Below are 12,752 nucleotides of genomic sequence, written 5' to 3'. Positions count from 1 at the left end.
CAAGAAAGCAGACAGGTAAGTGGCAATTGATTTAGCACACTGGGCAAAGGTAAACCCTAAACTGGCAATGGGAAGAGTTGAGAAGCAATGCAGTGTACATCATAAAACCTTCACAGGGCTCAGGAATTGGGGCCAAGGTGAAGGTAAAAAACAGAGGGTTGCTTGTAAGTGTGTTTAAGAAACAGACCTCTAGATCCTCATTCCAAAGCCATGCTGCCAAACAACTCACCTGGCACATCCTGGCCAAAGACTGAAAATTCTTGTTTAGAAAATTAAAATACATGGCTGCCTAGACTTGGGGAATACTAGGCACATTTGGGAGTGGGAGAATCATACTGAAAATGGAAATTAAGTGAAAGTCTGTGTTTTAAAGGGCTTTTATAATGAGACTGAGGTAAATAAATTTTTTTAGCTGGCCATCTTTAACTAGAATGACCAGTAATTCTAGAGCACATGATTAGATGCTATTAAAGGTTTGGGATGATAAAAGGGAGCTCTAACTCAAAATGCAAGCTAACAGTTAAATGCATCCTTAAATCTAGGTATGAATTCTCTTAGAATCCAGAGGCAACCAAAAGATGGTTCTTTGAAAAAATCCATGCAACTGATAAATCTCTTACCACAGGTACCAGGGGAAAAAAAATAAGACCTAAATTACTGTCTAGAATGAATGAGAGAACATCACTACAGACCCTACAGACTGAAAAATAACAAGTGACTATTAGAAACAATGTTACAAAAGTACATCTGACAATGTGGATGAAACGGGCAACTTCCTTGAAAGATACAAACCACCAAACCTCATTGAAGAGAAATAGATATCCCAAATATCTCCATGTTTACTAAAAAAATTGAATTTATAGTCACAAGCCTTCCCACAAAGAAAACTCCATCTCCAGATGATTTCACTGGTGAATTCTACCAATTACATAAGGAAGAAGTAATACCAATTCTATATAAACTCTTCCACAATATTTTAAATGTAAGGAAGAAATACTTCCCAGCCCATATCATAAGTAGTGTTATCCTGATACCAAAATAAGAGAAAAACATTACAAGAAAAGGAAACTATAGACCAGCAGCCCTCAAAAACATTGACACACATATCTTAATAAAAATTTAACAAATTAAATCCAGTGGTATATAAGAGAGGGAATATGTTAAGTCCAAGTAGGCATTTATTCTAGGAATGGAGGGTTGGTTAACATTCAAAAACCAATCAATATAATTCAGCATATTAGTAGACTAAAAACCAAACAAACCATATAGTTATCTAAGTAGAATCAGAAAAAGCATTTGACAAAATTTAACATCCTTTCATGATGGAACTCTCAGTAAACCAGGAATAGGAACTTTATCATTCTGGTAAAGAACATCTACAAAAATGCTAAAATTATACTTAATGATCAAAGACTAAATACTTCCTTCCAAGATCAGGTGTTCTTTCTCACTGCTTCTATTCAAGAAGTGCTAGAGGTTCTAGCCAGTGCAATATGGTAGTAAATAAACACACATAAGAAAAAACCAAATATCCACAGACTGGAAAAGAACAAGTAAATCTCTCTATTTGCAGATGATACAACCACATGTAGAATCCTCAAAAAAAGTTATAAAACTAGTAAAAGCATTTATCAAGGTCACAGGATGAAAGATTAATATATAATAATAAGTTGTATTTCTATGTGCTCACAACAATTAGAAATTGAAATTTTAATATACCATTTAAAATAGCATCCAAAAATGAAATATTTAAGGATAAATTTAACAAAATATGTGTAAGATCTGTATACTGAAACTATAAAACTACAACACTATCCACAAAAATTCATTGTTATAATGAACTCAAAATAGATCATAGACCTAAACATAAGAACTGAAACAAATTTCTAGAAGAAAATAAAGAATATTTGTGTCATTGGGTCATGCAAAAATTTCTTAGGATCCAAAAAGCCCAAAGTATAAAAAATTGATAAACTGGACTTCATCAAAGTTAAAATCTATTTAAAAGTCACTGCTAAGGAAATAAAAACTCCAGCCACAAAATAAAAAGAAGTATTTGAAAACTGTATATCTGGCAAAAGAATTTTACCCACAATATATAAAGAACTCTTACTATTCAATAATAAGTAGACAACCAATCCGAATTTTGAAAAATGGGCAATAAATTTATGTAGATGCTTCACCAAAGAAGATTTATGAATGATGAAAGAAATACATGAAAAGATATTCAACATCACTGGTCATCACAGAAATGCAAATTAAACTACAATGGGATATCATTATACAGGCACTAGAATAGCTAAAATAAAAAAGATTAATAGTAACAAACGGTGAGATTGTGGAACAACTTGAACTCTTTTATACTGTGCAATGGTCTAGCCACTTTGGAAAACGGTGTGGCAGTTTCTTAAAAGTTAAACATACCTTTACCATGTGACTTGATATTTTGCAAAGAAATTTGAAATTGAGGTTATTTCCTACAGTGATGAATATTTGCCTTGCTACTATCAAATGTTTGCTCCTCTGCTCTCTTTCTAAGCATTCTGTGTACACAGTAATTTTTTTGGTTCAATCCCAAGTCGTAGTATAATCTTACTGAAGACATTTAAAATGTCAGTTTAACCCAACAATGCAAGTAATTCAATTTAAATGTAAACAACAATGTGACTGTCTCTGACCAAGTCTTCCTAGCCATCAGCACTTGTAAGCCATCATAGATAGTAAGGTGTATTCCAGAGATGCTAAAATATAAATAAATTTTTTTCTTAGAACTGATGAAATGTGGTAATAATAATTATTATGACAATTATATCAGTCAGTAAATTAATAGTTACTAAGTAAGTCAGGAGTCTGGCTATTGTGTCACACTAGTTTTAGGGCCAGATTTGTTTTTCCTGTTTCTCATGGCAAACATCCTATGCCCACTAATCAGTTACCCCTTTTTTGGTCTTTCCCATACTTTCAGTTGATGTTGCTTTCCCACTAAGTACTAAATACATCATTGGTTTTACCATTAGGTGATTCTAATTCCATTTCAGGCAAGATCTCAAGGTGAATGAATGATTTAGCAGCTTTTAAAATCTGACTTTATAAAGAAGCAAAACAAAATTATCAAATGCCATGTACATTAGATAAGCAGATATGTTAACATGTTTAAGGAAAATGTTTTAAATGTTTATATGATTCTGTTATTGTTTATAGTATTTGCATCTTTGTATTTTGAGATAACTTTCAAAGAATGTAGTTTCATTAAGATCAATTTTTACTTATTCCGTAGGTGATTGGGAGCACTGGAATAAGAAAGTTCAGCCATACTATTACCCAACTGACAGTATTCCAGAATATTCATCAATTTTGGTTCCAAATGTTGACAATGTTAGAACAAATTTTTTGATAGACACCATTGCAAAACAACATAAAGTAAGTCTGATAGTTTCCTAGATGATCACAAACCATGTAAGAAACAAATCCCTTTTTACACACGGCAGGTAGAGAATTGAATTCCAGCACAAGGGGCCAGAGGCAGTGTCATTTGAGGAAAATGTATTCGATGAATGAATCCCAGGTTCCAGGATGTACTCCAACTAAATATCCCCTGACCTGCTGACTTCCAGCTTGCTAAGGAAACTGGTCATCTAATTATAAAGTCCTTCAATACGCCTATAGTCATATAACTATTCACCCATATTTTCTTCTAGTACTTTTATAGTATACATTTTGCATTTAAATCTTTAATTCAACTGGGATTTATTTTGATGTACATCTAATTGTAAAAAAATATGTTCAAATTAGTTGTATTAATTTACAGAATGCAAGAATGGCACTAGAACCATAAGATATTTCAAACCAAACATGCTATAACACCTTTCAATACGATTATCCTGTGATTGCAGGCTGTTTTGCTCACAGGAGAGCAGGGAACTGCAAAAACTGTAATGATTAAGGCCTATTTGAAAAAATATGATCCTGAAATACAGTTGTCCAAGAGTCTAAATTTTTCATCTGCCACAGAACCAATGATGTTCCAGGTAAAACCCGCCATTTGCTATAACAATTAATATATTGAATATCTTAAATTGTGGTTACAAGAAAATATATGTGCAAATAAACACTGATTTAAAAGAGTTAGAGTTGACATTCAGCTATTTAAGCCTTCCTAAGTCTGAGATTGAAGCCAAATCCAAGTAGCATATTTTGGCTTAACACTGAGGCTGATGCTGAACTTTGGAGTGTATCTCTTCTAATATAAATTAATGGCTAATGTTCCAATAACTTACTTTAAAATTTTTCACATTATCTATTTTAATGATATTTGTGCATATTAAATAAGCAAATGATAATCTACTCCAGAAAATTTCATCATTTTTAGAAATATGAGTTAAAGTCTAATGCCATAAGACAAATCATTTGCTTTTTTCTAGAGAACAATTGAAAGCTATGTGGATAAGCGAATGGGAAGCACTTATGGGCCACCAGGAGGCCGGAAAATGACTGTATTTATTGATGATATAAATATGCCTGTGATTAATGAATGGGGAGATCAGGTATGACTAAAATGCCTCCTAGAGGTGACATTTAAGTAGCATTTTTAGTTTTACATAAAAATGTCAATGACTTTCACCTTGCTCAGCCTAAGAACAGCTCGGGCCCCTCTAACTCCTCGGTTGGAGCTGACATTCAATAGTAGCTCCACATTCAATCCGTTAAGAAATCATGTTGGCTCTATCTTCAAACTGTATCCATGATTTGACCACTACTCATCACCTCCATTGCTAACAGCTAATAGAAGCTATCATCTGTCTTCTTGATCATTACAAATATCTTTGCATTGTAATGCCTCCCCAGTTTCCTTTGCCCCTTTCAATTATTCTCAAATTAGTGACAATTAAAACATGTCAAATCATAATCCTTCTTTGCCTCAGAATCCTCCCATGAGATTTATAGAACGTAAATGCCAAAATCCTTACCATGACCCAAAGAGCTGACACTATTTGATATCATCTACCCATGACTCTGTTCCAACCATATTTATTGATCCTTGGGTATAATGTTCACTCAGAGACTTTGCATTTACTATTTCCTCCACCTAGAATGCTCTTCCCCTAGATAAATAAATGTTTTGCTTTCTCACCTCCTTCAAGTCTTTGGTTATATGTCATGTGAGGTGAAGCTTCCCCTGGGCTCCATAGTTGGGTGCACCCCTGAGCCCTGCCTATTTCCCTTCCCTGCCTTATTTTCTCCCCCAAGACTTATAATATATATCATTTTATTTATATAGATACATACATACAAGCATACATGTGTATATTTTGTCTCTCACCACTAAAATGAATGCTCTATGAAGACAGGGATTTTTGTGCTACAACAAAGCCTGATACACAACAAAGCCATTCATTAAATGTTGGTAGAATGAAAGAGTGTCATATTTGAGAGGCTTGTGTGTCATCCACTCAGAGATACCCGGTTAGAATTTGTATATTCAGGTGTGGAGCTTAGATGGGAATCTGAAGCTAGGGTTACAGAGTTGAGATTTTTTTAGGATATGGGTTGAGATATCATCCCCTGAAATAGTGAGAAGTACAAAGGGCTGGGATGGAGCCCTGTATACAGTCTTGAGATGAACCTGGAGCTGAGCCTCTGAAAACAAGAGAGGACATTTTTTCAATAAGGAGGGAGTGTTAGGAGTGTTTGGGGCTGCAGGGAAGAAAGATGAGGATGGATAACCCCAAACCAAAACATTGGGTAATATTGAAAGCTCAGGAGTGAAACCATCCCACATTCTGATTGAAAGTATTTTGAAATGTTGAATGTTGAATGTGAAAGATAAAGATACCTATAGTAAGAGGTGTAGCTCTGAGTTCTGTTGTAATTGTACCAAATGTTCTATAACTTACCTATGTAAATCTGTTTTGAAATTAGTCTTATCAATGTGATGAAAAGCACATTTGACTTCCACAAGACATGTTTAACTTATGGTTTAGAGTTCATGGGTAGTATCATTAAAGTCAAATGGCCTTGAAGGTGATCATCAATATTGACAAACACTTCATTGGTAAGAGTTGAATATTTTCTTCTAATCTCATTTGTAATATTTTATAGGAGCTATGGAGGAATATGGTAATGATATGTTACTAAAATATTACTGTAAAAATTTTCAGATAACCAATGAGATTGTACGGCAAATGATGGAAATGGAAGGAATGTATAGCTTGGATAAGCCTGGAGACTTCACCAGTATTGTTGATGTGCAGCTCATAGCAGCAATGATCCACCCTGGAGGTGGTCGAAATGATATTCCGCAACGTTTAAAAAGACAATTTACTGTGTTTAATTGCACATTGCCTTCAAATGCTTCAATAGACAAAATTTTTGGTATGATTCTTCTTGCTGTTTTTTTTTTATAACATTGTATAATGGACATAAACCATGAAAAATCTTACATAAGAGATAAAAAGGCTTTGTCTGAAGTAGGGGTAAGTATCTGAAATGGAGAGCTCAATACCAGAAAAGAGAAAATAAACACAAGGAAGACTCTTGTTTATAGCATATTCTAAGACTCAAGAATATTTAGAACAAGCCTTGTTAAAAGCTGGCTTCATAGGTGAGCAAAACTTTGTGTTTTGGTTTCCTAGATGTAATTAATCAGATAAATTTGGGCAAATGAATGAATTTGGGCAAATCAATTTTAAGTTAACAATATAATATACCAAGTCAAATGTAACACATTGGTATGTAAATAAAAATGAGATTTTTGACACCAAATTTAGGCTCACATAAAATGTTCCATTAAAAATTATGTACATGAAGATACGTAACAGGAACTGACCCATGCATGTGTGGACATTAATTATTTGACATAGCAAATACTGTAGCTCAGAAATAAAATAAATTAAAGGACATTTATTTAGTAATTCTTATGTGAAAATAACTCAAATTTGACCCCTATCTCACACTAAGCATAAAATTAATACAAATGGATTAAAGACCTTAATTTAGCAGGCAAAGTTATACAACATTTGGGAGAAAATATAGGAAAATATCTGAATTATCTGTAGGTAGGAAAGAATTTCTGAAATGAGAACCAGAAATCATAGACCATAAAAGAAGAAATGACAAATTTGACAGGATTAAAATTAAGAACTTCTTTTTATCAAAAAGGTAACATTGAAAGAGTGAAAAGACAAGCCCCCAAGTGGAAGAGAAGACAAGTAAGTTACTAATCTGAGTATGTAGAGAAACCCTATAGTCAGTCAGAGAAAAGCAAACATCCTAACATAAAAATGAGCAAAAACCCAAGCACTTTAATGAGAGGAAACTAATAAGCAAATGTAAAGATGATAAACATTAGTATTGAGGAAAATGCAAATTTAAAACACGAAGGAAATGCCATCAGATACCCACTAGATTTGCAGAAATGAAATATTCTCACAAAATCAGGCACCGGGGGGAATGTGGGGCAACTGAGGCACTTGTCCTCTGCCAGCATGAGCTGCGTCAAGCCCTTTGGTTAACAACTGGGCATTATTACTGGTAATGCAGAACATGTGTATTCTCACAGCAGTTCCACTGCCAAGTATTAACAACTTAACATTTTTTTCCTTTATGGTTTCATTCTCTGAGTCTCATTTAAGAAGGCCTTTCTTACTGAGAGGTCCTACAAGTATTCACCTATATTTTTTTTCCAAATATTAGGTAGTTTTGCCTTCCATATTTAAGTCCTTAAACATCTGTAGTTGATTTTGCACATGGGCACCAGAAGACTTAATCAAGAATGTTCAAAGAACAATGCTCATGACAGCACAAACCTTGAAATGACCCAAGTATTTATTGGCAGTGAAATGGGCTCAGCTGTGTCATAGGTGCACGGCATAATGCTAAGCAGCAGTGAATGCGGACAAACACAGCTGCATGCTTCCACCTGGATGAAGTCCAGAAATAAAATGATGAACAAAAGAAGTCACAGGGAAAAACATAACATGATTCCATTAAATTACAACAGGAAAATTAAAGTTTGGAAATAAAGGTTGGAGTTCATAAACATAAGTGGCAAAGCTATCAAGAAAAGTGAGTTAAACTGATTCTCACCAAGTCAGAGTAGTGGCTGCCTCTGAAGAAGGAAGGGGCAGCAGACAGGGATGGACAATGGGCTACTCACGTACAGAGGCAATTGTGTTTCTCAATCTAGTCTGTATGTGAGTGCTTGCTTATTTGTTAAACTATTTTATACACTCTTCAAAATGACTAAAATTGAAAATTAAATATGGAAACAAACTGAGGCTCAGAGAAGTAAAATAGCTGCCCAATCAAGGCCACTTAGTCAGTGCATGTCAAACGGGTGGCACTAATCCTGTTTTCTGACTCCAGATCCTATGCTGCTTATGTAACACATTTGCTTCACTGGAAATTGGAGATCTAGGATCATGAGATTTCAGGAAGCTAAAGGGCCTTGCAGGCATTGAGTACAACTAACCGTGACTTTGGAGGACAATTCCATGTCCCCTCAAGGCTTCTTCTTCAGTCTATGTAAATGAAGCCCAGTTTCTTAGCTGCTACACCCTTCATAAACTGCATCTCTGAGCAGATATACACATTCATATTCCTCTGAATATACCATACTCACAACTGAACATATTACTCAACGTGTAGTCTCACTGGAACAAAGTAAATCTACTTTTGTAGTCTAACACAAAAGACATTTTGAGACTTTAAACCTACACCCCTGTCTTTCCTGGGGTGATTATATCTGATTGTCACAGTGCTGGGTGTTTCCCAAGTGTCATTACGTCACCAGCCCAGGCCACGGTGTTGACTGAATGCAGGTCAGGAGATGCAGTCTTGATTTTAATTCTATCAATAACCTTGAAATAATTGTGTGTGTCCTTGAACAATTTGCTTTACCCCTCTGGGTCTGGTCTCCTTATCTGTGAGATGAGGAACTAGTCTAAGGTCTTTTCCAGCCCCTGTAGGCTTCAGGGTGAGGGCTGTTTTATAGGCTCTGGAGCCATGCCGCCTGGGTTCAAACCTCAGCTTTGCCCCTGCACAAGCTGTATGACCTTGGGCAAGTTACAAAACTCAGTAAACGAGAATATTAATAATAATATCTACCTCAGATTCCTTCTCATAGGATGTTGGGGGGATCAAATGAGTTAATACACATAAAATGCTGATCACCATCTATGAAGTGTCTCTGGCCCCACTGCTGACTTCTAGTTTTCGTTGATTCCTTGAGAGAAATTCTTAACATCACCCAATTCAGATAGTCTTGTAATGATTTATTCACTGGGGTAAACATGTACCTTGTAAGCTTTTAGTAAGCTTGTACCTTCAACTGTGTTTATTTTTCAGGAATCATTGGCTGTGGGTACTTTGATCCTTGCAGAAGGTTCAGACCCGAAATATGTGAGATGATTGTGAATTTAGTTTCAGCGGGCAGAGTGCTGTGGCAATGGACTAAGGTACAGAATCATCTGTTGTCAATAATAAACAAGCCAACTATCATTCAACTTAGTTCCCACACCATGGCTCATGCAGTTTTCATTGCATCATGTGTTGTGGTGTTTTTTTTGGAAAAGACAAATTAGATGCTTGAATTGATTTATGACACCTTCTTCTTCCAGGGAGCAAATATTCTGACAGAGTGATGCTTTCCATATGTATAAGAAATTACTATAAACCAGACACAGCATCCAAGATAAGATAGAATTTTGTCGGAGCGAGAACTCTGCTTTTCCACTTGTTACTCTGATTTGTAACTCTTTATATGTCTGTCTTCCCCCTCAGCCACCAAACAATGTCTGATACTCCAGTGTTTGCTGACTGAGTGAATACATGGGTTTGCAGATAGTCCTAGCTAACTGAAAATTCTGACTTGTGTGTTTCTCTGAAGTGGAGCACGAATTAGTAAATGGAAGGGAGTGTACTTAACAAAACAGACCAGATTTTTTTACACAGATCAGTGAACTTAAGTAAAGCCCAGCAAACTTGTAACTGTCACCAGATGGCTTTCCTGACCCAAGAAAAAGCAGTTACATGTAGGTCTGAGATAAAAACAACTTTGATAGATTTGCCAAAAAAATGGCCAAGGAGATAGGATTGTCATAGTTCACTATGTAATCATTAGGCCAATTACACACATCTGGGCGGAAGCTTCTGTCCTGGGGAAACCTGGAGTGCCAGGCTTTCAGATTCCTGGGTGGACTGGGGGGATTCTACATACAGAATCATTGGAAGAGGCACTGGCCCTTAAATATGGTCCTTTCACAAATTATTTTCTCCAAAACAACTGTCCCTGGCCCTGACCCCAACATTACCTATCTCCTGACCCCACTTTATTTTTTCCACCCATGTCTCTTACCATTGCTATTTGTCCATTAGTTTGTTAGTCAATATCTTTGTTTCCTGTTTATTGTCAGGCTCCCCCACTAGAATGGAAGCTCCCCGATGGCAGCAGACTCAGCTGTCCTATTTACCATGGCATCTTAAGGGCAATGAAAGATGCTCAAACAGTCATTGAGAAGTGAACCAATCTTCTTCCCCTCCCAACCCCTAAATAAGCAACCTTTCTAGTATCTTTTCTTCAAAGCTTCCATCTCCACAAAGCACTTTTTCAAATCTACTCACACCTTGTATACCACTTCACCTTTTATTACTTTAAAGCAGGTGAGAAAAGAAAGAAGTTGACAAAAATTAAAGGGGAATATTAGAAGAGAAGGAAAGAAGCAAGTTGATAAATGAGAAGAGGGAAAAAAAGGAATTTATTTAATTCTCTTTAATGATTGCTTCATTTGCCAATGGCTGCCATCATAGCTGCTGTCTTCTACAGCAAAGTAAAAAAAAAAAAACAGTATTCACACAGCCATATCCCTTTATTTTTGCATATTTGTAATATAATGTATGTTTTACATTTTGGTGAATAAAATGAACATTTTAGCTTGGAACTGAGCAAAGAGGGAAATTGAAAGGTAATTGATAAAATGATACTTCATTCTATCTTCCCTTGCTATCCCTTCCTTCATTCTATCTTCCCATGCTGTTTGAACTTGCACTGTGAATTAGTCTGTAGAATTACATACTCAACAGGTTCTTCTTTAATATAGAAAGGGCATAATCTATGACTAGGCACTAAAGAAAGCATTTGCTTTCCTGAATTAATCATATGGACAATTTGCTTTGTATATCCATAATTATCATTGTTTTTGGTTGCAAAAATGATAAAGATGATGTCAATTATAATCTTTATAAATGGCCAGCAATGCTTCCCACACCTCATACACCCCAAGTTTATCCCTTAACTGGTATCTCTCCTATAAGAATGTGTCACTGTTAGAGGTTTGCCTGTTTGGATTCTAGAAGTTGGTAGAAATTTTAAGTAAATTAGTGTTTGAACAAACCAACCAACACCAGAAAACCACCTAGTAATTATAGCTGCACATCATAGTTGCCTGTCAATTGATTATAGATACATTGTGACTTAAGTTTGGACCCCACAGTGAACTCTAGAGTATGATACACAAATGTATTTTTGGAAATCCAAAAGTACTAAGAACCTTAATCAAGCAATCTATGGAAGATAGTTGACTTTAGAAATGAGTATTATTGACTTTAGAAATAAACATTCATTTGCTCATAACTGCATAAAACCAAGCTCACAGTAGGTTTTTTGTTATGACATATTTCCACATGTACACTAATGAGGTTAATAATGATTAGGAATGCTATTCCCACAATTCACACAGTTCTTAAGAACTCATCAAAGCCAGCTAATGGTGGCAGAACAGATATTGGACTCTACATCTGGTGTGTGATTCCTGAACCCATCCTATTCCAGGGCTTACGGTCTTTTAAATTCTATGTTGGTTTATTTAGGATATGTTTTTCCTGTCAGTGCTGTGATGAAAATATAAACTTAATCTTGGTTTACTTACTCAGCCTATTTTGTTTAAAATAGGATTTGTGAAATAAATAGTTCTAAAAGCAGTTTTGCTTTTTATTTTACATGAAAAGCAGATTGAAACTATTGCATTTTTTTTCCCATCTCTAGGTGAAGATGCTGCCAACTCCTTCTAAATTTCATTACATTTTCAATCTTCGAGATCTTTCCAGAATTTGGCAAGGAATGTTAACAATAAAAGCTGAGGAGTGTAATTCGATATCTGTTCTCCTGTCACTTTTCAAACATGAGTGTAACAGAGTGATTGCAGACAGGTGTGTTTTATAGCACGTGAGTTTAAATGTACTGTGTAAGAATTTACACTACTTCTTGGTAATATTTGAACGAACACTTAGTTAGTGTTTGAATGAACAAACCAACTCCAGAAAAAACCACCTCGTAATTATAGCCACAGATTGATTCCTGCATTATCTCCTCAAATAACGAGAGTAGGCTGAATTGTCTGAATTTGCCCTGGGCTTGTGAAGTGTTCACGCCACTTTCCCTCCTGCTCCTTGGTTGCCTTGAAAACGCTCTTGCCACTTTACTTGAATATTATTCAAAGGACATCTTTTTAAATCCCCACATTATCAAGAAGTTGAGAACATTCAGAGACGAATCTTAGTTACATGAACTTTCTAAAAAGTTTGAGCTCTTTGTTGGTTTGTGTGGTGAAATCTGGCACATAAGCTCAGTCATCTTTTGGAGTCTGTTTCCTCCTACAATATGGGTGGTAATGCTGGTCTTACAAAGTTGCGAAGGCACGCATAGGTGAGATTCATCAAATATTAGCCCCATCCTCCCTCTCTTCCCCTCTGCTATT

The 12,752-nt window shown here is 35.6% G+C and overlaps 1 protein-coding gene across 1 annotated transcript in view; it reads left to right on the top strand.

Moving 5' to 3' along the window:
• Nucleotides 1–12,752, top strand: part of DNAH8 (dynein axonemal heavy chain 8) — a 336,734-nt gene that overhangs the window by 183,914 nt on the left and 140,068 nt on the right. Inside the window, exons 54-59 of the mRNA XM_073224126.1 lie at nt 3,278–3,420; nt 3,894–4,028; nt 4,422–4,544; nt 6,159–6,372; nt 9,346–9,455; nt 12,041–12,204. Coding sequence (XP_073080227.1) covers nt 3,278–3,420; nt 3,894–4,028; nt 4,422–4,544; nt 6,159–6,372; nt 9,346–9,455; nt 12,041–12,204 — 889 coding nt within the window. The remainder of the gene's footprint in view (nt 1–3,277; nt 3,421–3,893; nt 4,029–4,421; nt 4,545–6,158; nt 6,373–9,345; nt 9,456–12,040; nt 12,205–12,752) is intronic.

This window comes from Manis javanica, chromosome 16 (assembly GCF_040802235.1).
Source record: "Manis javanica isolate MJ-LG chromosome 16, MJ_LKY, whole genome shotgun sequence".
Lineage (NCBI taxonomy): Eukaryota > Metazoa > Chordata > Mammalia > Pholidota > Manidae > Manis > Manis javanica.
This window is presented reverse-complemented; position numbering and strand designations above follow the sequence as displayed.